This window comes from Trypanosoma rangeli, assembly GCF_003719475.1.
Source record: "Trypanosoma rangeli strain AM80 chromosome Unknown Tra_15.4_contig_00125, whole genome shotgun sequence".
Lineage (NCBI taxonomy): Eukaryota > Euglenozoa > Kinetoplastea > Trypanosomatida > Trypanosomatidae > Trypanosoma > Trypanosoma rangeli.
In genome coordinates this window covers 26,193-48,445 of record NW_021705869.1, presented here as the reverse complement: position 1 = coordinate 48,445, position 22,253 = coordinate 26,193, and the positions used below count along the sequence as shown (strand labels likewise).

Below are 22,253 nucleotides of genomic sequence, written 5' to 3'. Positions count from 1 at the left end.
GGGTGCGGGTGCGGGTGCGGGTGCCAATGAGACCGCCGGAACAGGTGTTGGTTTCAGGCGTTATGACTTCACCTTTCTATTTATCGGTGTGCCTGTGTGTGTTTAATGAGAAGTTTGTATACGTCTTTGTTTGTTTGCTGTTTCATCTAAGCTTCTGTTCTTTCCTTTTCTTTTTCATTTTTCTTTTGTTGGTTTTGCGTGTGTATTATCTCTTGTGTCACGCAAAAAAAAAAAAAAAGTTGAGTTAGTGTCAATTATTTACTGTTTTCATCTCGATCTTGCCGATGTCAAAGCTTTCGCTTCTGCACCATGTTACACTTCCCCGACGCCAGTTGTTGCTTGTGGTGATGGACGGCGTGGGTATTGGCCCCAGCGACGAGTACGACGCGGTCCACTTGGCGAAGACACCTTTTATTGACTCGCACCGCGCCGACGCAAAACACTTTCGTTCCGTCTGCGCCCATGGCACTTCCGTGGGACTCCCTACTGACGCAGATATGGGCAACAGTGAGGTGGGGCACAATGCCCTTGGCGCAGGCCGCGTTGCGTTGCAGGGTGCCTCGCTTGTTGATGAAGCCCTCAAAAGCGGTGAGATATTCACTAGCGATGGCTATCGTTACCTCAACGGTGCCTTCTCGCAGCCAGGACGCACTCTTCATCTCATCGGATTGTTAAGCGACGGTGGTGTCCACTCCCGCGACAACCAACTTTACGAAATCATCAAACATGCCAGTGTGAGTGGAGCAACACGTATCCGCGTGCACGTCCTCTATGACGGCCGTGACGTCCCTGATAAAAGCTCATTTAAGTTTACGGATGACCTGGAGGCTGTCCTTGCAGAGGCCCGTAAAAAGGGTTGTGATGCCCGCATTGCAAGTGGTGGTGGCCGCATGTTCGTCACAATGGATCGTTACGAGGCGGACTGGTCTGTGGTCGAACGTGGCTGGAAGGCGCAGGTGTTGGGTGAGGCGCGGGCCTTTGCCTCTGCTAAAGAGGCCATCACAACTTTCCGCTCTGAGGACCCAAATGTTACGGATCAGTACTACCCGCCGTTTGTCGTCAGTGATGCAAACGGCAAGGCGCTGGGTCCCATTGAAGATGGGGATGCCGTGCTCTGCTTCAACTTTCGCGGCGACCGTGTCATTGAAATGTCGCGGGCCTTCGAAGAGGAGGAGTTTGACAAGTTTGATCGTGTGCGCGTTCCCAAGGTGCGCTACGCTGGCATGATGCGCTACGACGGAGATTTGGGTATTCCCAATAATTTTTTGGTGCCGCCGCCCCGCCTTTTGCGGACGAGCGAGGAGTATCTTGTTGGCTCTGGATGCCACATTTTCGCCTGTTCCGAGACACAAAAGTTTGGCCACGTGACGTACTTCTGGAACGGCAACCGCAGCGGCAAGTTGGATGAGGAGCACGAGACGTTTTTTGAGATTCCCAGCGATCGTGTGCAGTTCAATGAGAAACCTCTCATGAAGAGCAAAGAAATCACTGATGCGGCAATTGAGGCATTGAAGAGCGGTAAATACGATGTAGTTCGCATTAACTTTCCTAATGGAGATATGGTGGGACACACTGGTGACCTCGCGGCGACGATTATTGGCGTAGAGGCAGTGGATGCGTCCCTACAGCGGCTGAAGGAGGCTGTTGACGCTGTTAACGGTGTGTACCTTATTACCGCGGACCACGGCAACTCCGACGACATGGCGCAGCGCGACAAGAAGGGTAAGCCGATTGTGGGCGCGGACGGGAAGGTCCTCCCCCTTACCTCGCATACGCTGGCGCCCGTTCCTGTGTTTATTGGTGGCGCCGGGCTGGATCCACGTGTGGGGATGCGCACGGACCTTCCAAGGGCTGGGCTGGCAAATTTGACAGCAACCTTCCTCAACCTGATGGGCTTCATGGCGCCGGAGGACTACGAGCCATCGCTCATCGAGATATCCCCGAGCTAAACAGTGATACCGAGTCCAACCAACCAACCTCAAGCATACGAAAAAAAAAAGGCGGGGGGGGGGAGGGGGTTCCAACGTTATTGCGAGAGCTGAGGAATGCTGTTGACGGTAGTATATTATTGCATAGCAACATTGTGCGATATGGGCAAGCAAAAGAATCATAAAGGTGCAAAGGTGGAAGAAAAAAAAAAAGCAAAGCAGGGAAGAAGGATTAAGAACAATGGAACAGGGCACGAGAGGGCGTAAGCGCAGGCCGACTGAAGAGGTAAGCAATGGAATGCATAATGCATTTAAAGGAGGATAGTTAAGAGCAGGAGTGTCCTCGAGGACCAAAGAAATAGATTGTGAAGCGGTAAGAGGAAGAAAAGGCAGCGGGCCAGGCCCAGTCAGTAAAGAAAGAAGAAAAAGATATATATGAAAACTCTGGTGTGTAGTCAGAGGAAATATATTCTCCTTAGGAAAGCCAAGTAAGAAGTTAGTTGGTATTTTTTAAAGTGCAGCCACGTCTTAATTGTGTTGTGTATGTGCGTCTTTTTTTGTAAAAACTTTAACTGAAGCGGTAAAGTACTGATTGTCGCTGCCTATAACCCCACTTTACACCTCCTCCAACAAATTGGTCCTCGCTACATTTACAGGTGTCTTCTTTGCTGTTGACGGCGTGATTCTCGCTGTTTCTGGTGTTGCTTCTATTAGCGCTTTCTCCCCCTCTCCCATTGTATCTCTGAGTGTTTTTTTTTCCTTTTTTTTAATTTTTTCTTTTGGGTCTTGATGCGTATCTGTGCAACTTGGATTACGGCAACACAAAGGCGTCTGCTCAAGCTATTATTAAACTTACATTACGTTTCATGGGTTTGTCAAAAGTTCCGTCAGGAGCTGACAAGGTCCCGTACAGCAATGTTGTTCGTGGGGGGCAGTTGACGTCTCAGCGGCGCGGCTGGCGTTTGCCACACGCCACCTACATGATGCTCCCTGCAGCTCTCATATTTGCCTTCGGGGGATTCTGTTTCACATATTGGTGGAACGACAAGAGGGCGAAGGAGGGGCCGTGTATCGACTGCAAGCGTCAGCAGGAGATAATGGAGAAAATGTACATGCAGAAGCCAGCTGTCCAGAAGGGGTATAGGTTGTAGTTGTGCAACGACACTCTCGCGCGTGTGGCATTGTGCTAGGTAAGGAGGCTCCCTTGTTGTTGCGTTGTTTATTCCCGCATTGAGCATCTTACAGGGGTGGTATGTTGAGTGGCGGTTGTGGGACCAGTCGCATGTTCACACCGTTGCAGCTTCGTTTCTTCTTTTTTTTTTTTTTTTCCTGTTGCCGCTGGGCATCTGTGAAAAACCCCAGGACCCCCCTTTTTTGGCTTGTTCTTTTGGGAGGACGCTGGGTTCTCTCCGTAGATGATGGGTGACTCTCTCATCGCTCAGCTCGAGCAGGACTTTCGTGCCATTGAGCAGATGGACCCATCGCTCGCGGATGGCTTCAAAATTGTGTACGACCGCGAGGTGCCCTGTGAGATGCGCGCGACGCGTGGCGGGGATGCCGGGTCCGGGACACTAGAGGGAATGAGGGTGAAGGTGCTTTCCCTCGGCGACGATCATAGCCTCTCCACTATGCGCATTGAGGTAACGAGTGAGTCCGATCTTTTCTTCCATTATACGTGCGTCATCAACCACGCCGGCTTCCTTCGGCTGCGTGAACACCAAAGTCTTATTTGCGACTTCCCTGACTTTCTGATGACCCTATTGAAGATGTTCAACCGCTGCATTAGAGAGCCGCAGCGGTTTCTTACTGTGCTGCTATTAGACGAAAACGGGACGGCCAACATGGAGTTTATAGAAAATCTCGAGTACAAGCTGGTTGGGGTGTTGACGCTGCCATTCCGCGCCTCCCCGCCGGAGGTAGTGCGGGAGCAGATTGGTTACCGTTACAGTGCCGTGCGCGCGCGACTGGCGCTGCTCACCGCCCAGCTGAAGAAGTCCAACCTTGTGCTGAAGCCACAGGAGTAGCTGAGCACAGCGGGGGGAGGCCCAATGCATATATATGTGTGTCGAGATGATGCGAGGATGAGAAGAAAGGGAACAAAAGAGAAGCAAATCTGGGAACCGGAACTCAAGGAATGTATGAGTACAAGAGAAGAAGGGGGAAAAGAAAAAAAAACGCAGAACAAAAAGAAGCATCACGCGAGAAATATATGTGGGTCTTGTTGCTGGTTCGATTGTTATCGATGTACCTTGTCGAGAAGAATGAGAGGAAGAATGCCGACTTTCGTGTAGATGAAGTAGCAGTGTCATCCTGCTGCTTTAAAATATACCTCGCTTCATCGCGTATTCACCTTTGTTTTTTGTTATGGAGAAAATAATTTTTTTTTGAAGTCAGTGCTGTTTTGTTTTCATCATGCGTGTGTTTTTCCCCCTTTTCTTTTTTTAATTGTTTCCGTTCCCTGTCATGATGTAGAGCTAGGCATACGTGCAGATGCGACGTAGTGGTGTGTCCTGCGCGATGGCGGGCCACGTGACCAGAGCACTGACGCTTCCTCTGCTGCTTGACACCATTCGCCGCGACCCGGGCATGACAGCGGCTTACTATGCCAACCGTTATTTTGGCAAGGAACGTCAGATGGAGGTGACGCGGGTGCTGTGGGGCGAGCTGAAGCTCTACGGACAAGTAACCATTGACCGTATTGATGGACCAGAGGCACCGCCGCGGTGGTATCCGGTGTTCTACATGCCGCGTAAGATCCACAAGATTCGACGACACTGTGCCGAGGAAGAGGACCTCAGTGTTCTGCAGCAAGACACCGTCGCGGAAACCGGTGAGTCGCCTGTGGCGCAGGAGGAGACTGCTTCAATGGCGGCATCTGTAGAAAATAGTATTGTTGCTCTTGTTCAGCAATTTCCAGGGCATGACATACAGTTTTATATTGGTGAACTTTCTGCGGTGATGCAGCCGCGTGCCCCGATGGCGTTCAGGCGACTCCGTGAGGCGGGGCTGTTAACTAGAGAGCAGACACCACATGGCACGTTCGTCTGGAGATGACGGCTTCAGGTTTGTGTTTGTGTGACCCTTGTTGTTACTGGCATAGTCAGTGGTTTGTGTGTTGTCATGCTGTAAGGCAAGGCGTCGATGGAAGAGCAGAACGTACTTGTGTGAGTCTTCTTGTTCGTTATCATTTTGCTTGATCATTATTTAGCATGTGTAGTGCAGGGTAAAACGCACATATCAGTAAGGATAATAGGATCAAATGTTTGTTCCAGCACAAAGAGATGTGGGAGAGTTCGGAAGTTGTTCAACCCGTTTATTTTGCTTCTGTGCACGCTATCTACCTCTACTGATGTACGGAGTGGCCGCGGCACTGTTGCTGTACCTCATCGTTGGTAAAAATGCCGTAGCCAAGGTGAATACTGTGGGGAGCGCTCTCCTTTTCTGCTTTCTCTTCGCCCGCACACTTCGCGGCACTCTGCATTTTTTATGGCAAGGCCGTGGAAGATTGACGTTCGCTCGCGTTGTGAATTGTGTCGCACTGCGGGCTCCTGCGGGACTTAGGGGGCAAAGTGCTGTTTACATGAGTTTTGCAGATTTTTTTCTTCTCCCACTTTGTATTGCGGTCTCTGCTTTTCGCCATGTGAAGACCCTTGCGCATATTACTTTCATACTTCGCTCCCATTGCGTGGTACTTGTCTGGCTCGCCTGGGTCTTTCTACTGGGCGGAGTGCTGCTCAACATCCTCCATTGGTGTGTTATTCTTCCAATGGGTCGTAGCGATCCGCATCGCTTCATGCATGGAATAGGAATTGTCCCACGTATCCTCGCTTTTTTGGCCACGTGGATGGGGATTCCAACACTCTCCGTGCTAAGTGTCATGCTTCCCTGCGATGGAGAGGCAATGTCTTTTGTTGTCGACGCAAGGTGTTTGTCCTCGTTCCATCGTTGGTGCATTGTGATTGGGGGTCTTGTCTTTCTCCTATACTTCTTTTCACAGGACGTTGCATTGGGTGTGCTCGAGCATTGCGGGGACACGGATTCTGACGATCGTCGTTGTGATGGGCTGATGTTGCAGTTCATGATGTTTCATCGGTGCGCATATGTTTTTATTGCTGTCTTTGCAGACAAACCGGCTTGGTACGTTCTTGCCGGGACCCTGTCTACTTTTTTACTACTACTGATGTCAAGAACCTTTTTTGCGTCTGCAAGACTACTGAATGATCTGACATGCGTGTCCTTGCTGCAGTGTCTGGTGGGATCTTTATGCTGCTCGCTGACCTATGTTATGGATCCCAGCTCCGCCGCTTGGCTGTGGATGTGTTTCTCGCTGTTGAGTGGGGGGCTGCTTGTTGCGTTGCTCTTTCATCGTAATGGAATGCACCTCTTTGAGAGTGACAGCGAGGTGTGGATCCTTGGCATTTAGAGGGAACTGAGTGAGCTCCATGGTTGTTGATTGTTTTTATTTTTTGCTAAAGTTATTTTTTTTTTATTGGCTTTATTTTTTCCCTACTTTACTCGTGTGTTTGTCCTTTACCTTTTTTTTTCCGTGTGGGTGTAGTTGTTTTTTATTGTTCTCCCGCTGTCGTTCCTTCTCGCTTGTGCATGCTTTCTGAGTGTGTGTGTGCGTGTGTGTGTTTGTTTGGTGTGTCTTTTGTTGCTTTGCTCTCAACGGGAATGGGGGAACGATGAGTGCGATGCCACCACTCGTTGACGTTGCGTGGGACGTTGAGCCGCGTGTGAAGAACACCATAGAACCAAGTTTAGCTTCTGGGACCTCGGCAGTGACAAGGTCATGGTCCCACGTCGACCGTGCAACTCTCTTCGCAACGTTTGCCGCCACCTCCTTTGGGTACGCTTTCTTTGGTAACCCCCTGTTTCTTGCTGTGGCTAGGCAGCAGTGCAGCACGGCGCGGCTAACTGTACGGCAGGTGCTGCAGGAGGTCTACACGCAACATGGCTACCGGGGCCTCTTTCGCGGCGCCGGTGTGGCTGCCTCGGGAGCTGTCATTAGTGAACTCGTCTATTACCTCGTTGTGGAGTACGGAAAGGAAAATTTGCCGTTGCCAACAAAAGAGCAGCGAAGCCTCACTGCTGGCTTCGCTGCCGACTTCATCTCTGGACCTATCTTTAATCCATTCGCTGTGGTGTCGCAGGTGCAGATGGTGGCGGATTCTTGTGGCGGGGAGCACCGCTATGGGAACGGGTACCACACAACGCGGGTGGTGGTGGCGGAGCAGGGATGGCGTGTGCTGTTCCGTGGCACGCTCTTGACAATGGTGGTCTCTCCCTTTACCGGAGCATGGTGGCTTGTCTATGAGCTGCTAAAGCAGAGGTCGTACGGCCTTGTCTCGCGTGCCGCACCTTTATTGCGGGCTGTTACTCCTGATGAGGCGCGACAAAAACTGCCTGTTTGTTTCACCTCCACAAAGGACAACATTCTTGTCAACTGTGTTGTGGGGGCCTTGTCAAGCATAGTCATTGGTGTCCTGTTAAACCCGTTGTATGTCTTGCGGCTTCGGCTGCAGGTCATGAAAAAATTGCAGTGTGAACGCTTTCCATCGTTTTGGATAATGCGGAATATTCTTCGTGAAGAGGGTGTCCAGGCGTTTTTTAAGGGCTTGCGTGGAAACCTGTTTATGGCGGTCCTTGGTGGTTCTGCCTTTGGGATGACGTACGAGGGCGCGAAGCAGTTTTCGGATATCACGGAAGGTGGTTCTGTGGCTTTTAGCACGCAGGAGGTTGGGTCCAGATAACGTCTGCCCCCCCCCCCCCACACACACACACCAGCAGGTTGCAGGTGTTTCTTTTTGGCGATATGGCTGCCAGGGCTTGGAGGTTCTGCGAACACCGCTTGCACCCCTCAACCCACGGATTTCAACCTTGTGGAGGGCATCATTAGCGCTTGGCGTCCCCCGACGCGGCTGCGCGGCTCTGGGCCTCAGATCGGCTTAACTGTGTAACGAACGGCGGCAACCTGGAAGATTCGGAGTCGCGGAGGCGACTGTCGTCAGATTGTGTATTCTCTTTTTCCAGTTCCAGTTGAATGCATGGCTGCAGGAACTGGGAGGAGGAAGCCGGCGGATTGGAAGCAGCGCAAATGTTATTTTGGAGACCGATGGAGTGGAGGCAATGCAAAAAAAATGGAGTGGTCGATAGTTTATGCATACATGTATGCACGAATACAGCTGTATGCATGTCGCAAAGAAAAACAATTAATGGTTTCTAATGTAAACTGACAAGGCATTGCTTCTTCGTGCCGTTTTTTTTGAGTGTTTCTGGGAGGTGGAGGAAGAAGATGTTGGTATTCCTAAGATAAACAAACTTGTGAAAGAGTAATGTGAAGAGTATTAAATGGAAATTGGAGAGGGAGAAGCGGTGGAAGTGTGGAGGACTTACGTGGGAAACAACCAGCGACTTCTTCGCTTCCATTTCCCAGGTGTCAAGGCTTGGTTTGTTATTATTTCCTTACTGCGAGTACTACTAGCTCTAACCTGTGTTGCTTCTTGCTGACTGTGCTAAAGTCTCTCTGTGTTTGTCTGTGTGTGTGTGTGTGTGTGTGTGTATGTGTGTGTGTATGTGTGTGTGTGTGTGGGCGGAAGGAGGAGAATTGTGACTGACTTACTGCCCTTGTGTTTTCTTGTGGAACGCATTTTCTCCTAAGCCATTACTGAACCTTGGAGACGAAGGGAAATGACAATGTTGTATCATGGCTCGCACCCCGCACATCCATTGAGGGCCCTAAAAAACCCAAAGGCTGGTGTATTATGTTCCATCTGCAAGTCGTCTGCCCATCCCTCCATGGCGGAATGGCACATCTGCATGCACGAGAAGTGTGGATACATTCTCTGTTCCAAGTGCTCTGAAATCGACGAACAGATGCTTGATGTCCCGCAGGTCATCACACGGAACCCGGTGCTGGGACACGAGGACATGACTGTGTGCCTGCGCGCCCGTCCGTGTAGCACTGCCCAGATGTTATCCCCACTTTACTCCAGCCAGTTAATGGTTGCCGTTTCCAGTGCCAAAGGGACTGTCGATGCAAACGAGACGTATTATCGGGTGAAAGCGGGTGGATGGCTTAACGTTTCCCATGTTGTGCGTATCCTTCCATCGCAAAAACTTGTTAAGGAGCTTACCGAAAATCATTTGCGGGCCGATGAGCAACAATCTATTGAATTAATGGATCTGAAGGCCCTTTTTCTTTGCATCGACGAGAGCTTTAGGCTTATGGATGATCGTTCTCCGTACGGAACAGTCATGGCATCACTTACCTTCTTTCCATTGCTGCAGTACTCCTCAAGTATGCACTTGCTTTCGCCAGAAGACCGTATTGCCCTTCTCCGTGTGGCGCTGGGGTTGATTCATTACCTTTTTCACTTTGTACTAGATGAGGTCAGTGAATGGATGAGCAACGCGGAGTATAGAGTAAGGCTGACGCTGCTGACACTTTACGTGGAGCTTTTAGCAAAGTCGCTTCTTGTGGTACGTAACATGGCGGAAAGTCAAATTCTGGCGCTTCCTCACCGACTTGGCCCGCTCATAACACGGACCGCCGCGGTGGCGCTGAAGCTCATTCCAGTCGTTGAGTGTGGGCTGCCCCCATACGAAAATGTTACAGAATTGTTGCGTGCGCCATCTGTTGCCGGTCACCCGGTGAATGTCGAAGAAGGAAAGTCCCGTCTCTATTCTTATTGTTGCAATATGGTGGAAACGGCGGGGTGGTTGCTGTTGCATACACCCACCTTTACGTACGACCTCAAGGGTCTTCGCCCTCTCCGCGCAGCCGTCTCTATTGTCCCCAATTCGGAGAGTCTCGAGCGCATGCTTTGCTGCGTTGTGACCAACGCGCTGGAGAGAATGCCATCACTGCAGAGACGTGTTCATGAGCTGGATGTTATAGAAGTCGCCATTTCGCTTGCCAAAAGGGAGATAAGTGCTGAAAGTCAGATGGCGGTGTTTGGGCTTATTGCTGCTATTGCGCACAATTCGCCGAGTAACATCTCACAAATGGTGTCGTTTGTTATTGCACCATTGATTCATCTGGCCATGGAAGCCCGGAACACTGCAGTAGCTAATGCAGCTTTTGACTGTTTTGTGGAACTCACCCACAACGGCCGTCGACTGGATGACCCCCGAGCAAATTCACATAATGAGGAGTCAATGCTTTCACTGTGTTCTGCGGCCCTTTACCCGCAGGAGGCGTCATATCAGCTGATGAGCGTCTATGATGTTGGGGATCACCGACAGGCCATATGTGAGTTTTGCAGGCACTCCCACCCCCCTGTGGGTGGTGTACCGCTGTGTGACCCTCAATTCGCATACTTTAGATGCCAATGTCAGTCCTGCGCGTACGTACCAGCGCCGCATCCGCTTCCGCCATCAAATGTCCTGACAACACTGGCCATTCAAAAAATGCTGAAGGAAGGCATTATTATAGTCATGTTGTCTTGGCTCAAACGCAGAGAATTGGCCGTCGTCAACGCTGTTGGACGTTTGGCACTGAAGATCCCTGTCCCGGTGGAGGTGCCGCGCGCCCTTTACCGTGCGCTACTGGAGCAAAATCTCCTCGGATACGAAGATGCTGTGCTTGCCATAGCCGTCCAGTCGCACCTGCCCGTCGTGCGAGAGATGCAGCGGGATCACCCATCTGCCGCGATATCGCAGTACTTGTCACGCCTACCTGGATTCAGGGTTGCCGCCTTCGCCGAGGCAACGCCCGGCAAGGGCTCACAGTGTGAGGATGTTGATGGACTCACACCGTCGCCTGATGCCACTATGGAAAAAGATGGACTGTGCGAGCCGCTGCCGTATAGGGCATCGCTACCGCTCATCGGTCTTTTTGCCGGACCGCAATGAGTGTACCTGAACGTTGTTCTGTAGAACTGAAAGTTTTTGGTAGATGAGGAGAACGGCCGAAAGGCCAAAGGAGAGGGACGAAAACGGCGGAATAAAAAAAAAAAAATACATTGGTGCTGGGTAATCCATTGCCTTTGGAAGATGCAGTACGTTCAGGACCGAAACGAACGTCTTCCCAGACGTTCTGAACACATGTCTCCCGCATTTGCCTAGTCACGTTAGAATGGCATGCGCACATCTTCATAAAATGGATAGTGATGCACAAAAGAAGAAGAAGAGGCGCGGGTGTGAGGCTTGTGAGCACATTCCATGTGAACCTGACAACTTCCTCATCGCTATTTTTTTGTTGTTCTTTTCTCTTACATCTTTTCTCCCCTTCACGTACTTTTTTTTTTTTAATGATCTGCTGATACACTTTTGTTTGATGTGAGGGGTGATGGTTGTGACTTTTTTTGTTTTATTTGTCGTTTGTTTGAGAGACACGTGCGTGTTTCTGGATACGCTTTTGCCGCGGCGTGGATTTCTTCACGCCAAGCATTCACTTGTCTCTCCCATAGACGTGTTCAGCCATGATGTATTTGGAGATTATGGTTGGCGATAGAGGACAGCGCACGTCTCGTGTAACGGTGAAAAATGAGAAAGGGGAGAGAGGATCACGTTGACATAGAAAAAAAATAAAACAGGAACCATGAAAATGTTTTCGTATATGTCGGTAATAACACCTTTACCAGGACTGTGGCCACCTGTGCACCACATTCTCTCTCCTTTGCTCTCCCGCATTTTTTCCTTCATTTCTTCTCCAAGCATATGTAAGCAATACCGCCCAAGGCGGCGTGTGTTTGGTTTCTCATAGACGAGAGATAGAGAGAGAGAAGGAACCCAAGTGTGGCCTGAGATGAAGTCTTTTGTTTCTTCTACGTAGAAAAGGGAGAGACTAAATCAGGAAAAAAGGAATGCATATATGGAGGGAACCAGTGTGTGAGACATAACGAGTGAAGAGAGCCATGGGGGTATTGCCCTTGCGATTTGGCGAATAGATAGCAAGAGTGACGTGCTCGAGGCGCTCGGCCATGAATTCCTTTTGTTGTCACTTTTGTTTGATGAGGTATGTCGTGGTGGTGGTGTTTCAGTGCCTACGCCGTCGTGCTGTTGGCTTGTGGTTGTCCCCACCCGTCTTCCCACATGTGGCGTTTCCTTTTTTTTCTTTCTTTTTCCTTTTGGTAAAATGTTTGTTTTTTTTTCCTTTGTTTTTTATCTTGTTGTTTTCGTGTGCCCCTCTGCCGGATGGTTTTTTTTCTTTGTTTGTTTTTTTTTTGGCTTTGTTTTTCCTCTACTGCTGTAACCACGCGCATACACCCAACCCCACACTGCTGCGCACGGGAATAACGAAGCAAACAGAGGGAGAGGAGGCTGTATAGCAGGGGAAGAATGATGGTGCCGCTGGATGAGGAAAGGGAGCAGCGCATCGCCGAGCGACGACGTCGTGTGCAAGAGCGGTTGAAAAAGATGTCTGACATCAACAGTGACGTGCACGTAGCGGTGGGAGCTGACCATGGCATGGGCGGTCGCACAGGGTCAGGCGAGGCGAAGGGGATTGGCGAGGAATCCGTGCGCAATGCCCGTCGCGACATGGCTGAGGCACTCAGTTGTGCCCACAGCGCCGTGACCAGCTGGGAGGTGGAAGTTGGCAAGAACGAGAATGAGCGCCGCGTGCGTGAAGAGCGTCTCATAGATGAGAGACGTCAAAGGCGCCGTGAGGAGTTGGAGGCGAATGAAATAAAACAAGGTGCAATAGAGCTTAAGTTTGAGGCCATCCACAAAATCAACGCCCCGCATGAGCTCCAGAAGTCCCTTGAACAGCAGCAGCAGCAGTGCAAGGAACTGTTGGGTGCCAAGGACCGTCTCATTGAGGCTTTGCGCGGGCAGTTGGAGGAGCGCGAGGAGGAGTTTGTTGCGGCACTTAGGCGCAACACAGCGGATGTAAATAGCCTTGTTGCCGAAATGCGTGAGCAGACGGAGAGATACCTCGACGACTACACCAACAAGCTGCGGGAAGTAGAGGGGGCGTACGAAAAAGAGCGAATGGAGTACCTCTCGCACTGCGATGAGGAACTTCTGCAGCTTATGAAGCTGCGTCGTACGCGGGAGACAGAGTATCGCAAGAAGCGAGAGGACGAGATTGTGCAGGCGCAGCAAAAAATGGACGATAAACACCGCGAAAACTGTGAAGAGTACAATGAAATTAAGCGGGAACATCTAGAGGAAATTCATGCGCTCATGGAGGAGTTGGAACGGTGCAAGGCCGAGTTTCTCCTCAACGGCGAACGACTCAGTTACAACCTGCAGGTTCTCCGTGAGCGGGTCAAGGAAAACAAGAGTGCTCAGGCGATGCACAAGCGAAAACTGGCGCGGCTGCAGGACACACTTAGCTACCTTGTTGCACGCTACGCGGAGTCCGAGAAGAAGTACCAGCGCTCCAACAAAGATCTCACCGCTCAGCTTCACCGTGTGGCCAACCAGTACCGTGATTTGCAAAAAAAATTTCAAAGGTTTGAAAGGTCAGACAAGGAAAAGTACCAGCAAATTTGGGCCATGCATGAGGAGAAGAACATTCAGCTCGCATTCAAGTCTCTGCAGGCTGATCGTGTTCTCTTCGAGGAGATATTAGGGGTACCGTGGAATCCCCCGCAGCTAAACTACTGGCCCGAAGATGACGTGGCGGACACAGTGGAGGATAACGAGGAGGAGGCTGTGAGCAGCGATGACGAGATTGAGCTTTCGGAGGAGGCGCTTATGCTCCTCGCTCTTCTGCATAAGCAAGCGCCATTTATCTCTGACGAGACGGTGTATGCAGCAATCCGACAAGTGCAAGATGTCACAGAGGAGCGTGCCGTGGTGGAGTCCATTCTTTCGGCACTGCAGGTTCACAAGGACGAGGAGATGAGTGATCTGTTGGAGTATTTTATGGTGGATGGTCCCGACGAAACAAGGGCTCTTATTCGTCCGCAGGAGGCTGTCCGTGCACTTTCGACCTTTCTAACCGAACGACAGCGGGAGAGGAAGCAGCAGGAAGAGGGTCAGAAGGAATCGGCCAAGCGGAATAAAGAATTGACGCGGATGAAGTTAGAGGAGCGTCGGCGTGTCGCTGAAAAGGAGTACTGGTTGCGCATGGCGAGCTCAGTCCCAAAGGAGCACCAGCGAGTCTGGGGGGCACTTGAAAAAGGCCTCAAGCTGTACATTGCCCAACTTCAACAGCGTAAAACTCTGATTGAAGGCACCGATTCACTGCGCGCGCAGAATGCAGAACTGCGTGGGCTACTGATGCAGTACCTGCAAAGTGATGTGAACTACCAGCTTTACATTCCGCCAAAGCTCTTGCTGCAGGCTCGCGCTGCCTCCTAAAAAAAAAAAAAAATGTCTTTAATGAAGTGGCGTGTTGGCGCATACATCTTTATATAGTCCTATTAGTGTGTCTCTGTAGCTGACGGTGCAGAGTATGATGTTGGATGAATGAATGAATGAATGTAAAAGAAAAAAAACCCTCCAGGGAGAAGCATATATCTGTAAGGAAGGGTTGAAATGGACTCCTGTGTACGAGTTATATATATAGTGAGAGATGGGAGAAGAAAAGGGTTGGACAGAACAGGGGGGTGGGAATGCAATACACCTGCTGCAGTGGTTGAGTTTACTCTGCGAGATGAGTTGTATTTTTGTTGTTGTTGCTGCGGTTTTTCTTTCGTTTGGATTTTTTCTCGAAGAGAAAGGGTTAAAGTAGGAAAAGTGTACGGGAAGCCGGAGAGAGAGAGAAAGAGAATCCAAGGCGCTACACGTTTTTGTTTGTTTATTTGTTTTACATAGACATGGCGACACACCAACACAAGGCCCGGTGGTGCGCAAGGGCACTCAACAATGCTGCAGGGCCTCGGCCCCACGTCGTTCAACTGGCACGGCTCCATCCCCACCGCTCAGGCGGATACTCACTTCGAAGCAAACTTTTGTCATTTCGATTTTTTTCTTGACACACAAGCGATGCCGGATGAGGCGCTTGCCGAGCAGGTATACAAGGTGCCGGAGGGTGAATCTCACTGGCATCTTCGCACCTTCTGGGGGCAAAACCTCTGCTGCATGCCTGTTGTCATCACAAGTATACCCGGTGCTGGATTTGTCAATTTCTTTCACCCGATTTTTAAATCGTGCTTGAACTTCCATTCGGTGACCCTTTTGGAAGTGTTATGTTGTAATCTTTGCATGGAACAACCTCACAAAGTTTGTGGCGCGGGAACGTTACTTTCAACGTAATTTTCAAAGGAATCAGCTGTACTCGTTTGATGAGATGCGGGATCAGCGTGACAGACAGAGAGTGCGTGGAGCATTGTATGAGAAACAGTTTGTTAAGAACCCAATTGCAAAGTATCGTGTGAAGGCCTGGCAGGTAGCGGAGAGGTTTGCTTAGCAGTTTGGTGTTCCAGTTTTAAGTATGACAATGGTATTATGATGCTGAGCGTTGTTTCTGCAACTGATGACGTATGCTGATCAATTGCGATAGGTGCATGTTGGAGAACTCGGTGGAGGGGACGGAGACACTGTAGTGGCGGGGGGATGGGAAAATGGCAGGGAATATGAGGAAAAAGAAACTGGGGTAGAACAGGAGGTCGTGGCGGTAAAAGTATCAGTAGTTGTTGTCTGCATTGTGCATTAGTGTTGTATCGGTGTAAGTGTGAAGAATTTGTTGTTGTTGTTTTTTTTTATTTCCATCCCTCTGCTTGTGTGTGTTTGGTCCTTGCGTGGGTCAGACTCCAAGGGCGTGTTGATTTTACATGAGTGTTATGGTTGTCCCTGAAACCGTGTCCGCCCTCGTTTCCGTTGGTGGTGTTTTTTTTTCTTCCCTTTCTTTTTGCCTTTTTTTCTTCTGCCTCAATCCCCACTACGCCGGTGTGACGAAAGGAATAGACTTCACGAGAGACAAGAGGGCCACCATGTCAGCCTCCGCCTCCGTCTCGTCCTGCGCAAACAAACGAGATGTACTCAATCGTGTCAAGGAAGTGCTTGAGACGTACGTCAAGTCGGGCGTGATTGACCGAGAGGACTTTAAGGATCTAGCAAAGAAGTCGGCAGAGGCGATTGTTCCGCCGGTGGTCGTGGGGGAAGTTGATCGAATCACACGGCGGCGGCTGGTGACATTTCTGGAGGAGAACGGCGCGGGAGAGGCAGTGATCGCCTCAATTTGGGAGGGGGAGAAGGCGAAAGTGGAGGAGGAGAAGGTAGCAAAGGAGGGCACGCCAGAGCCGTCCAAGACGTCAACTGTGGGAATGGGATTTTCGCTTACCGCACTGCGGGCGCGGATGATGAAAAAAAAAGAGGAGCTTCGGAGGCAGCGGGAAGAAACAACGATGACGGTGGAGCAAGTGCTGCGGGGTGATGCACCCACCGTAACGGCAAGCGGTGCCCCGAGTCTGTCGCATGGGGACACGCTCTGCGACAGTGCGGTGGCGGAGGAGGAGGAACCACCTACCCGCAGGTATAAGACGGAGTCCCAAGCACCGTTGCCGTTGCCCTCATTGCAAGAAGTTGACCTTTACGCAGATTTTGAAAGCATTCCCTCCGGATGGCGCACGCAACTGCAGCCCATGTCCATGTAATGCCGAGGTTTGACGCATGCAAAATATATATATATATATATATTGCACATACACACAGAAAATCCCTAGAGATGAAAGGGATTACTAATGCCTTTTTCCCCCTTTGTGTAGACTATTGGCGAAGTGAGAGCAGGTGGGTGTGGAGAAATGCAGAGCACACACTCAACCCCCCTCCCCTTCTCCTCGCCCCACCCCTTTTTACCTCTTCTCTTTAATGGGTGGAGTTGGGGGAAGGGGGATCGCCAGACTGTGTGTGAATGATGTCCCCTCCATTTTTTTGTTTGTGGAGTCCGCACTGCTCCTTAGAATAGCAACAAGAAGGGAAATTATTTCCCTATAGCGCTTCAAGCGAAGGAATGAAAAGTAGGAACGAGAAGTAAAATAATAATAATAACTATGAAGAAGGCGTAAGAGAAAAAAAAATGAGAGAAAGGGGTGACCGATCGCCCATTTTGCAGCTATGGTGGGTGTACAATGATAAGGGGAACTCCCTTCGCTGTAGGCAACGTGTCGTCTGAATATTGGTGTGTGGGTTACGGCGTTGCGTTGTCATTTCACCCACCCAGTCTGAGAGAGACATCACCCGCGCGTCTTTTTGCACGCGTGCTCCTTCGGTTAAATGAGCGCATTTTGACGGCAATTGGAAGTGACCTTCCTCCACCGCTGGATAGCAACACCGCAAAATTCTACCAAAAGCAAAATGACTGCATTGTGATGGAAGTAAGTGAGTTATTTCCCGACTCCACTGCATGCGTATTTGGATGACTCTGTGTGTGAGCACGAAAGCAATGATACTGTGTTGTGTTTTTCATGTTTTGGATTTGGTTTTTATCAGCTGCTGCCCCACCCCCACAGTCTACCAGTTTGCCTTATGATTTGTATTTCGCTTTTATTATCTTTATTTCTTTTATTTTTTTTTCTCCTCGTACTGCTGTTAAATTTGCCACATTCACTGGACAAAGATTGTCAAGGGTAGGATTTTAATAATGGCGTGGACGTGCTCGGCGTTGTCAAATGCTTCAATGGTTCAGAATCTGGAAAAGGCGGGGCTTCTGTCTACACCGGTGATCATTAGATCCCTTCAACGCGTAGATCGCGGGTGGTTTGTACCGGACAATTTACAGACCTCAGCGTACAGGGACGAGCCGCTGCCTCTCGGGCATGGTGCCACCATCAGCGCCCCTCATATGCACGCCATCATGCTTGAGCTTCTCGCTCCCTTCCTATTACCGACGGCTAGAGGTTCATCCAAGACAGTTCTAGATATTGGCAGTGGCAGCGGTTATCTTACGGCTGTCCTCGCTGACATCTGTGGCGAGGGTTCGCGGGTGGTTGGTGTGGAACATGTGCAAGAGTTGCAGCAGCGTTCATCAAGAGTGGTTCAGCAACGTTTTCCGAGCTGGGTGAGTGAGGGTCGTATTACTTTTATCAAGGGCGATGGTAGAGGCATATCAAAGTTATTCTCTTCTCCGGTCATGTTTGATGTAATTCACGTCGGTGCGGCCGCCGCATCGGTTCCAAACGGTTACTTGGAGTCCCTAAAACCGGGAGGGTGTCTTGTGATTCCTGTTGGAAGGGAAGATGAGGTGCAACAGTTGCGTCTGTACACAAAGGACGACAGTGGGGTCATCACAACAAAAACCCATGGAAAGGTCAGCTTTGTTCCACTAACGTCGCTGAATCATCAAGAACAGCGCAGGCGAGGATGACAACAAATAGACGGAGGGATGGATCGCGTTCCTGATGATCGCTTCTTTTTTAACCCGCAATTTGTTCTTGGGGTTTACGTGTGTGTGTTCGTCTTTGTGTATGTGTGTATGTAAGTGTGTTTGTGCTTTTGGTTTTGTTTTTGCTTTTTCTGTTTTTGTTTTCCTTTAATTTACTTTTGCATGATCGTCATGTTCGGTATACATATTTTCTCCTCTCTCACACTTGGACGGTGCTGGAACTGCATGTATTTTATACGTGTTTGGCTGCATCTTCAAAAAGGGGTGCATTCTGTATTTCCGTCGTTTACTCTTTTTTTTTTGTCATTATTTTTCTTTCTTGTTGTTATTACTTTTTCTATGATGCATGTCTGCAAAAGGGAAGCAATGGACCGCGGCGACTTTGACTTTCCACCGGATCCTTCTGTGGAGGCGTTAGACTCCACGTTGGAAACCCTTAACAACGTTCCCCTTAGGGTGCTCTCCAACATGCCGATTGAGGAGCTGCCGCCCACCGTTGTGCCTGTAGATCAGCAGCGGCCTATTCGTCAGATGCTGCAGAGCAGCCGGAAGGCTCGGCGCGTAGGAAGGCTCCGGAAGCATGCACACGCTTCTCTTGATCCTGCACCAGACATCCCTGCAGCGCAGCCAGGCGATGCTGCAGAGAGGGGAGAGCCCACATCCTCGCCGAGACATGGCTTTGCCGGGCATAAGCGGGCTCGGTTTGACTGGAGTGAGGAGGAGCTTAGAGATTTCTACAAATTTCTCTCGCAGTACGGCACGGACTTCAACGCGATTGCCGTCATGTATCATGGCCGGTCGCGTGAGGACGTCAAACGCCTGTACCATCGAGAGCTGCGCAAACGGCGTGACGATGTCCGGGCGGCGCTGTCGTCGCGTGAGGAGATAGATTTGGGGACATTTACGGCGCGTTTGAAAAAGCGGGAGGAGCTTCAGCAGGCCCCGACGCGTCAGCTGGAGCAGGAGGAGGAGGAAGCGCTGCGCCTCATAGAGGCGGGAGCATTGCAGTTCCAACCAACATGCAAGGAGGGCGAGATCTCCGTTTTGGATGCCGTGAACAGCGACTTTGAGTTTGATTTCGTGGCCGCTAAAAGTCCGACGCCGGAAAAGACACAACCAGCGGGAGACGAGAAAGCGGTCTATGCTGGAAAGCATGACGATGACAAAAGTGGTTCGCTGGTCTTAAAAAGTGTGGAAACAGGCAGTGTAAGAAATACTGACAGCTGCGGTCCAGCGGAGACCACACTGCTGGATTCTCTTCTTCCGTCTGGACAAGATTTGGAAGACTTTTTATTTTGAGATGGAACAATGCGACCTTTTGCTCTCATTCATTGCACGTTGAACTGAGACTGATGCGCAACACTTGTATATTGCCGCTCATGACGATGGATATACATATGAATGCCTTGGTACATGTTTCATACGCATATTTTTGCGTTGCCTCCACCGCGTTTCTTTGGTTTTATCTTGTCTCTCTTCTTTTGCTTGAGCTGTTGCTTGAAGGGATAGGATGCAGCTCTGCTACTGTTGCCGGCATGCTTTCCCCACCTCGTCGCTAGCCCCATGCGTCTTTAGCGACATCATTGCTCATCGCTTCGAGGAGGTGCATAAGATTGTGGAGGAGATGGACACCACAACACCGGAGGAAACCCACCGGATCGCGCAGTTGCAGATGGCACTTCGGGAGTTGCACTCAGCCGTTCACCAAGAAATTAATGCCTTGAAGGAGCGGAAGGCAAGCCTGGAGGCCGCGCGGCAGAGGGATCGGGATCGGCAGGAACTGGAGTTGGGCGTCCAACCCCGCACGGTCCACCTGCAGTGCAGTAGCGCCCTGTCGAACACGCAACCCATGGGGTACAATTTGTCTCGGTCCAACTACCCCAAAATTGTTCCTCGGGCATCCTTCAACGGCACGGTTCCAACGTACAAACTACGAAAAATGAACTCTGCGCTGGAGTTGGTTTCTGCCAGCATATACTCTGTGATGGAAAGTCTGGCCATTCGAACCCGTGCCTCTGTGGCAATGTTGTGGATCCTACCGCCTGGTGTTGTGTCGACGGAGCTTGTGGCACCTTTTGTGGTGGGACGCGACATGTCAAAGCTCTGGAATACGGCACCGTATCGCGTGTCCGAGAACTCCATTCCGTGTCTTGTGAGTGAGGAAGGAATTGCACTGAACTTCAAACCAAAACCAGGGATAGGTGACAAAAATGCAACAGAAAATACCCCAATATTAGAGTTGATGGAGTTGCCAAACACCGCACAACTTATGGTCCCTGTTTTTACGAGATACGGCGAGGTTCAGCGTACTGTACTCGGTGTGGTACATCTGATAGGAAATCCGCTTTTTCCGTGTCCCTTTGGACTTCGTAATGAAGAAATGGCGGTCCAGACGGCTTCCACGTTGTCTGTCATACTATCGTCGTACTATGAGACAATGGGTGGGGAATGGGCCAACCGTATTTACGATCCATCCGTACTGATTAGTACCTCGGCGTATCAGGGGAAAATTGACATGCGGAGCATGGATAAGATTTATGACGATTTTCCCTCCCCATCAACTCTCATCTATCGCTGCAAGAATGAGAAGAAAGAGGAGGGTGACTCTCGTGATGTGATAAAGGCCTTGAGGTACGCAATGACGAGGCGTGCGGTGCCGCGGGAAACGGTGTGGTCTGTCAAGGATATGCATCGTTTCGCTAAGAACATGGAGCAAAATTGGATCTTTGTTTTGAATGCCAACACTGAAATGGAAACAAAGCTGGCAAGCCTGGAGGACAAGGTGCTACGATGCAAGATGGAAAAGGAATACCGTCAAAAAGGTTCTCGACATGACTTGTCTTCATCCACAGCTAACAACAGTTTATCTGTTGGGCGTCCGACGATCACTTCTTTGACTTCAGTGGTAACGTTGCCGCTGGTGCCTGAGAGGAAAAAAGTTTTGAAACCAGAGGAAGTGAGCGAAATTGAGATTACTGCATTGCGGCGTTTGCAAAATATGGGGGTTGACACCGCTCCCTTTCAGACAACAAACGAGGCATAGCTATGTATAGTGCATTCGACAGGTGGAGGCAAGCTATAGGCATATACAACATCACTGTTGCTGCCTTTTTTTTTTTCTTTTATTCATTCGCATGAATAAACACACACACACACACAGACAAGAGGACAGAGTGACTGTGTGTGTGGGGATGCTCTCTGATATCTTGCTCCCTTCAAAACATTTGCTGTCACTTCTTCTTGCTCGTTTTTGCATCTATCTGGACGGGAGGGGTCCGTTTTTTTTTTATTTGTATTGTTGATGTTGATGAGGATGATTATTGTGTCTCTTTGGGTCCCTTTTTTCTTCCTTGGCATTTATCTTTCATGTAGAGGGAGTGGGGGTAGGAAGGGGGATAATGGCGGCAATGCGAAACCCGCACACGCCTCCACAAAAACAAAGAGACTGGCGATATTACGCTACTAAACTATTTACCATTTTGGTTTTGTCTTGTGTGGTAAAGGTCTCTCGCCTGGTTGAGGTGATGCTGCGTTCCCGCAACATCATTCAACACGTCATGTGGATCTCCTATCTGTGCTACGCCGTATTCTTTGCTCTGTGGATCTACACCGCTCTTTTTGTTCAGCCCCGGCACCCTAATTGGAGCGAAACGCATAAATGCTTGTTGCACAGTGCCACGGGTGCGGCGACAGCCGGAGGAGTTCTCTGGAATATCGCAATGTGGCCGGTCTATCACATCTGGACGATACCGCTTGGAATTGTGGTGTTGGTGCTGTTTCTTGACATCGTCGAAGTCATCCCGTGGCCTTTGCAGAAGCTTAAAAGATGATGCTGCTTAATTTGAAAGTTGTGGGGCACGTTGTTGCTAGAGTTTTGTGGCCTCTGTCTGGTCCATTGCGAACTGAGAGACTCCGTGTGGGTACGTCAAAGAGGAGGGTTAGCAATCCGCTTCCGCTCGCGGTGATGCTTTGTTGCCGGGTGTGCGCGGTTTTGCTTACTTCCACGCACTATTTAGGTATCCGCGTTTTTTCCCCGTTTTTTACTTCTCTGCTTATTGTTTTTACACATATATATATATATATATATATATATATATATATGC

General features: G+C 50.1%; 14 protein-coding genes across 14 annotated transcripts, besides 12 other annotated features; 13 read left to right on the top strand and 1 right to left on the bottom strand.

The window, feature by feature from the left end:
- Positions 1-152: 152 nt before the first annotated feature.
- Positions 153-190: a sequence feature (GA-rich).
- Positions 191-284: 94 nt separating this feature from the next.
- On the top strand, positions 285-1,949 carry TraAM80_04348 (phosphoglyceromutase; the record flags this gene model as incomplete). The annotated part of the gene is made up of 1 exon (XM_029381281.1): positions 285-1,949. One exon carries the CDS (start codon positions 285-287, stop codon positions 1,947-1,949), a length of 1,665 nt encoding a protein of 554 aa, XP_029238908.1.
- Positions 1,950-2,677: 728 nt separating this feature from the next.
- Positions 2,678-2,709: a sequence feature (A-rich).
- Positions 2,710-3,233: 524 nt separating this feature from the next.
- Positions 3,234-3,256: a microsatellite.
- A 90-nt stretch (positions 3,257-3,346) lies between these two features.
- TraAM80_04347 (uncharacterized protein) lies at positions 3,347-3,952 on the top strand (the record flags this gene model as incomplete). Its single annotated transcript, XM_029381280.1, has 1 exon — positions 3,347-3,952. The coding sequence occupies one exon, from the start codon at positions 3,347-3,349 to the stop codon at positions 3,950-3,952; it is 606 nt and encodes a 201-aa protein (XP_029238907.1).
- Positions 3,953-4,445: 493 nt separating this feature from the next.
- On the top strand, positions 4,446-4,982 carry TraAM80_04346 (uncharacterized protein; the record flags this gene model as incomplete). The annotated part of the gene is made up of 1 exon (XM_029381279.1): positions 4,446-4,982. One exon carries the CDS (start codon positions 4,446-4,448, stop codon positions 4,980-4,982), a length of 537 nt encoding a protein of 178 aa, XP_029238906.1.
- A 295-nt stretch (positions 4,983-5,277) lies between these two features.
- Positions 5,278-6,351, top strand: TraAM80_04345 (uncharacterized protein; the record flags this gene model as incomplete). Its single annotated transcript, XM_029381278.1, has 1 exon — positions 5,278-6,351. The coding sequence occupies one exon, from the start codon at positions 5,278-5,280 to the stop codon at positions 6,349-6,351; it is 1,074 nt and encodes a 357-aa protein (XP_029238905.1).
- Positions 6,352-6,538: 187 nt separating this feature from the next.
- Positions 6,539-6,576: a microsatellite.
- Positions 6,577-6,613: 37 nt separating this feature from the next.
- Positions 6,614-7,681, top strand: TraAM80_04344 (putative mitochondrial substrate/solute carrier; the record flags this gene model as incomplete). Its single annotated transcript, XM_029381277.1, has 1 exon — positions 6,614-7,681. One exon carries the CDS (start codon positions 6,614-6,616, stop codon positions 7,679-7,681), a length of 1,068 nt encoding a protein of 355 aa, XP_029238904.1.
- A 142-nt stretch (positions 7,682-7,823) lies between these two features.
- TraAM80_04343 (uncharacterized protein) lies at positions 7,824-8,123 on the bottom strand (the record flags this gene model as incomplete). Its single annotated transcript, XM_029381276.1, has 1 exon — positions 7,824-8,123. The coding sequence occupies one exon, from the start codon at positions 8,121-8,123 to the stop codon at positions 7,824-7,826; it is 300 nt and encodes a 99-aa protein (XP_029238903.1).
- A 332-nt stretch (positions 8,124-8,455) lies between these two features.
- Positions 8,456-8,519: a microsatellite.
- Positions 8,520-8,618: 99 nt separating this feature from the next.
- On the top strand, positions 8,619-10,784 carry TraAM80_04342 (uncharacterized protein; the record flags this gene model as incomplete). The annotated part of the gene is made up of 1 exon (XM_029381275.1): positions 8,619-10,784. One exon carries the CDS (start codon positions 8,619-8,621, stop codon positions 10,782-10,784), a length of 2,166 nt encoding a protein of 721 aa, XP_029238902.1.
- A 1,190-nt stretch (positions 10,785-11,974) lies between these two features.
- Positions 11,975-12,051: a sequence feature (A-rich).
- Positions 12,052-12,212: 161 nt separating this feature from the next.
- On the top strand, positions 12,213-14,186 carry TraAM80_04341 (coiled-coil domain protein; the record flags this gene model as incomplete). Its single annotated transcript, XM_029381274.1, has 1 exon — positions 12,213-14,186. The coding sequence occupies one exon, from the start codon at positions 12,213-12,215 to the stop codon at positions 14,184-14,186; it is 1,974 nt and encodes a 657-aa protein (XP_029238901.1).
- Positions 14,187-14,287: 101 nt separating this feature from the next.
- Positions 14,288-14,309: a microsatellite.
- Positions 14,310-14,693: 384 nt separating this feature from the next.
- TraAM80_04340 (uncharacterized protein) lies at positions 14,694-15,083 on the top strand (the record flags this gene model as incomplete). The annotated part of the gene is made up of 1 exon (XM_029381273.1): positions 14,694-15,083. One exon carries the CDS (start codon positions 14,694-14,696, stop codon positions 15,081-15,083), a length of 390 nt encoding a protein of 129 aa, XP_029238900.1.
- A 677-nt stretch (positions 15,084-15,760) lies between these two features.
- Positions 15,761-16,423, top strand: TraAM80_04339 (uncharacterized protein; the record flags this gene model as incomplete). The annotated part of the gene is made up of 1 exon (XM_029381272.1): positions 15,761-16,423. The coding sequence occupies one exon, from the start codon at positions 15,761-15,763 to the stop codon at positions 16,421-16,423; it is 663 nt and encodes a 220-aa protein (XP_029238899.1).
- Positions 16,424-16,446: 23 nt separating this feature from the next.
- Positions 16,447-16,466: a microsatellite.
- Positions 16,467-17,310: 844 nt separating this feature from the next.
- Positions 17,311-17,342: a sequence feature (A-rich).
- Positions 17,343-17,409: 67 nt separating this feature from the next.
- Positions 17,410-18,132, top strand: TraAM80_04338 (protein-L-isoaspartate O-methyltransferase; the record flags this gene model as incomplete). The annotated part of the gene is made up of 1 exon (XM_029381271.1): positions 17,410-18,132. The coding sequence occupies one exon, from the start codon at positions 17,410-17,412 to the stop codon at positions 18,130-18,132; it is 723 nt and encodes a 240-aa protein (XP_029238898.1).
- A 78-nt stretch (positions 18,133-18,210) lies between these two features.
- Positions 18,211-18,312: a sequence feature (A-rich).
- Positions 18,313-18,516: 204 nt separating this feature from the next.
- Positions 18,517-19,449, top strand: TraAM80_04337 (telomere-binding protein 1; the record flags this gene model as incomplete). The annotated part of the gene is made up of 1 exon (XM_029381270.1): positions 18,517-19,449. The coding sequence occupies one exon, from the start codon at positions 18,517-18,519 to the stop codon at positions 19,447-19,449; it is 933 nt and encodes a 310-aa protein (XP_029238897.1).
- A 211-nt stretch (positions 19,450-19,660) lies between these two features.
- Positions 19,661-21,193, top strand: TraAM80_04336 (uncharacterized protein; the record flags this gene model as incomplete). Its single annotated transcript, XM_029381269.1, has 1 exon — positions 19,661-21,193. The coding sequence occupies one exon, from the start codon at positions 19,661-19,663 to the stop codon at positions 21,191-21,193; it is 1,533 nt and encodes a 510-aa protein (XP_029238896.1).
- A 99-nt stretch (positions 21,194-21,292) lies between these two features.
- Positions 21,293-21,313: a microsatellite.
- A 235-nt stretch (positions 21,314-21,548) lies between these two features.
- Positions 21,549-21,980, top strand: TraAM80_04335 (uncharacterized protein; the record flags this gene model as incomplete). The annotated part of the gene is made up of 1 exon (XM_029381268.1): positions 21,549-21,980. The coding sequence occupies one exon, from the start codon at positions 21,549-21,551 to the stop codon at positions 21,978-21,980; it is 432 nt and encodes a 143-aa protein (XP_029238895.1).
- Positions 21,981-22,217: 237 nt separating this feature from the next.
- Positions 22,218-22,251: a microsatellite.
- Positions 22,252-22,253: the final 2 nt, after the last annotated feature.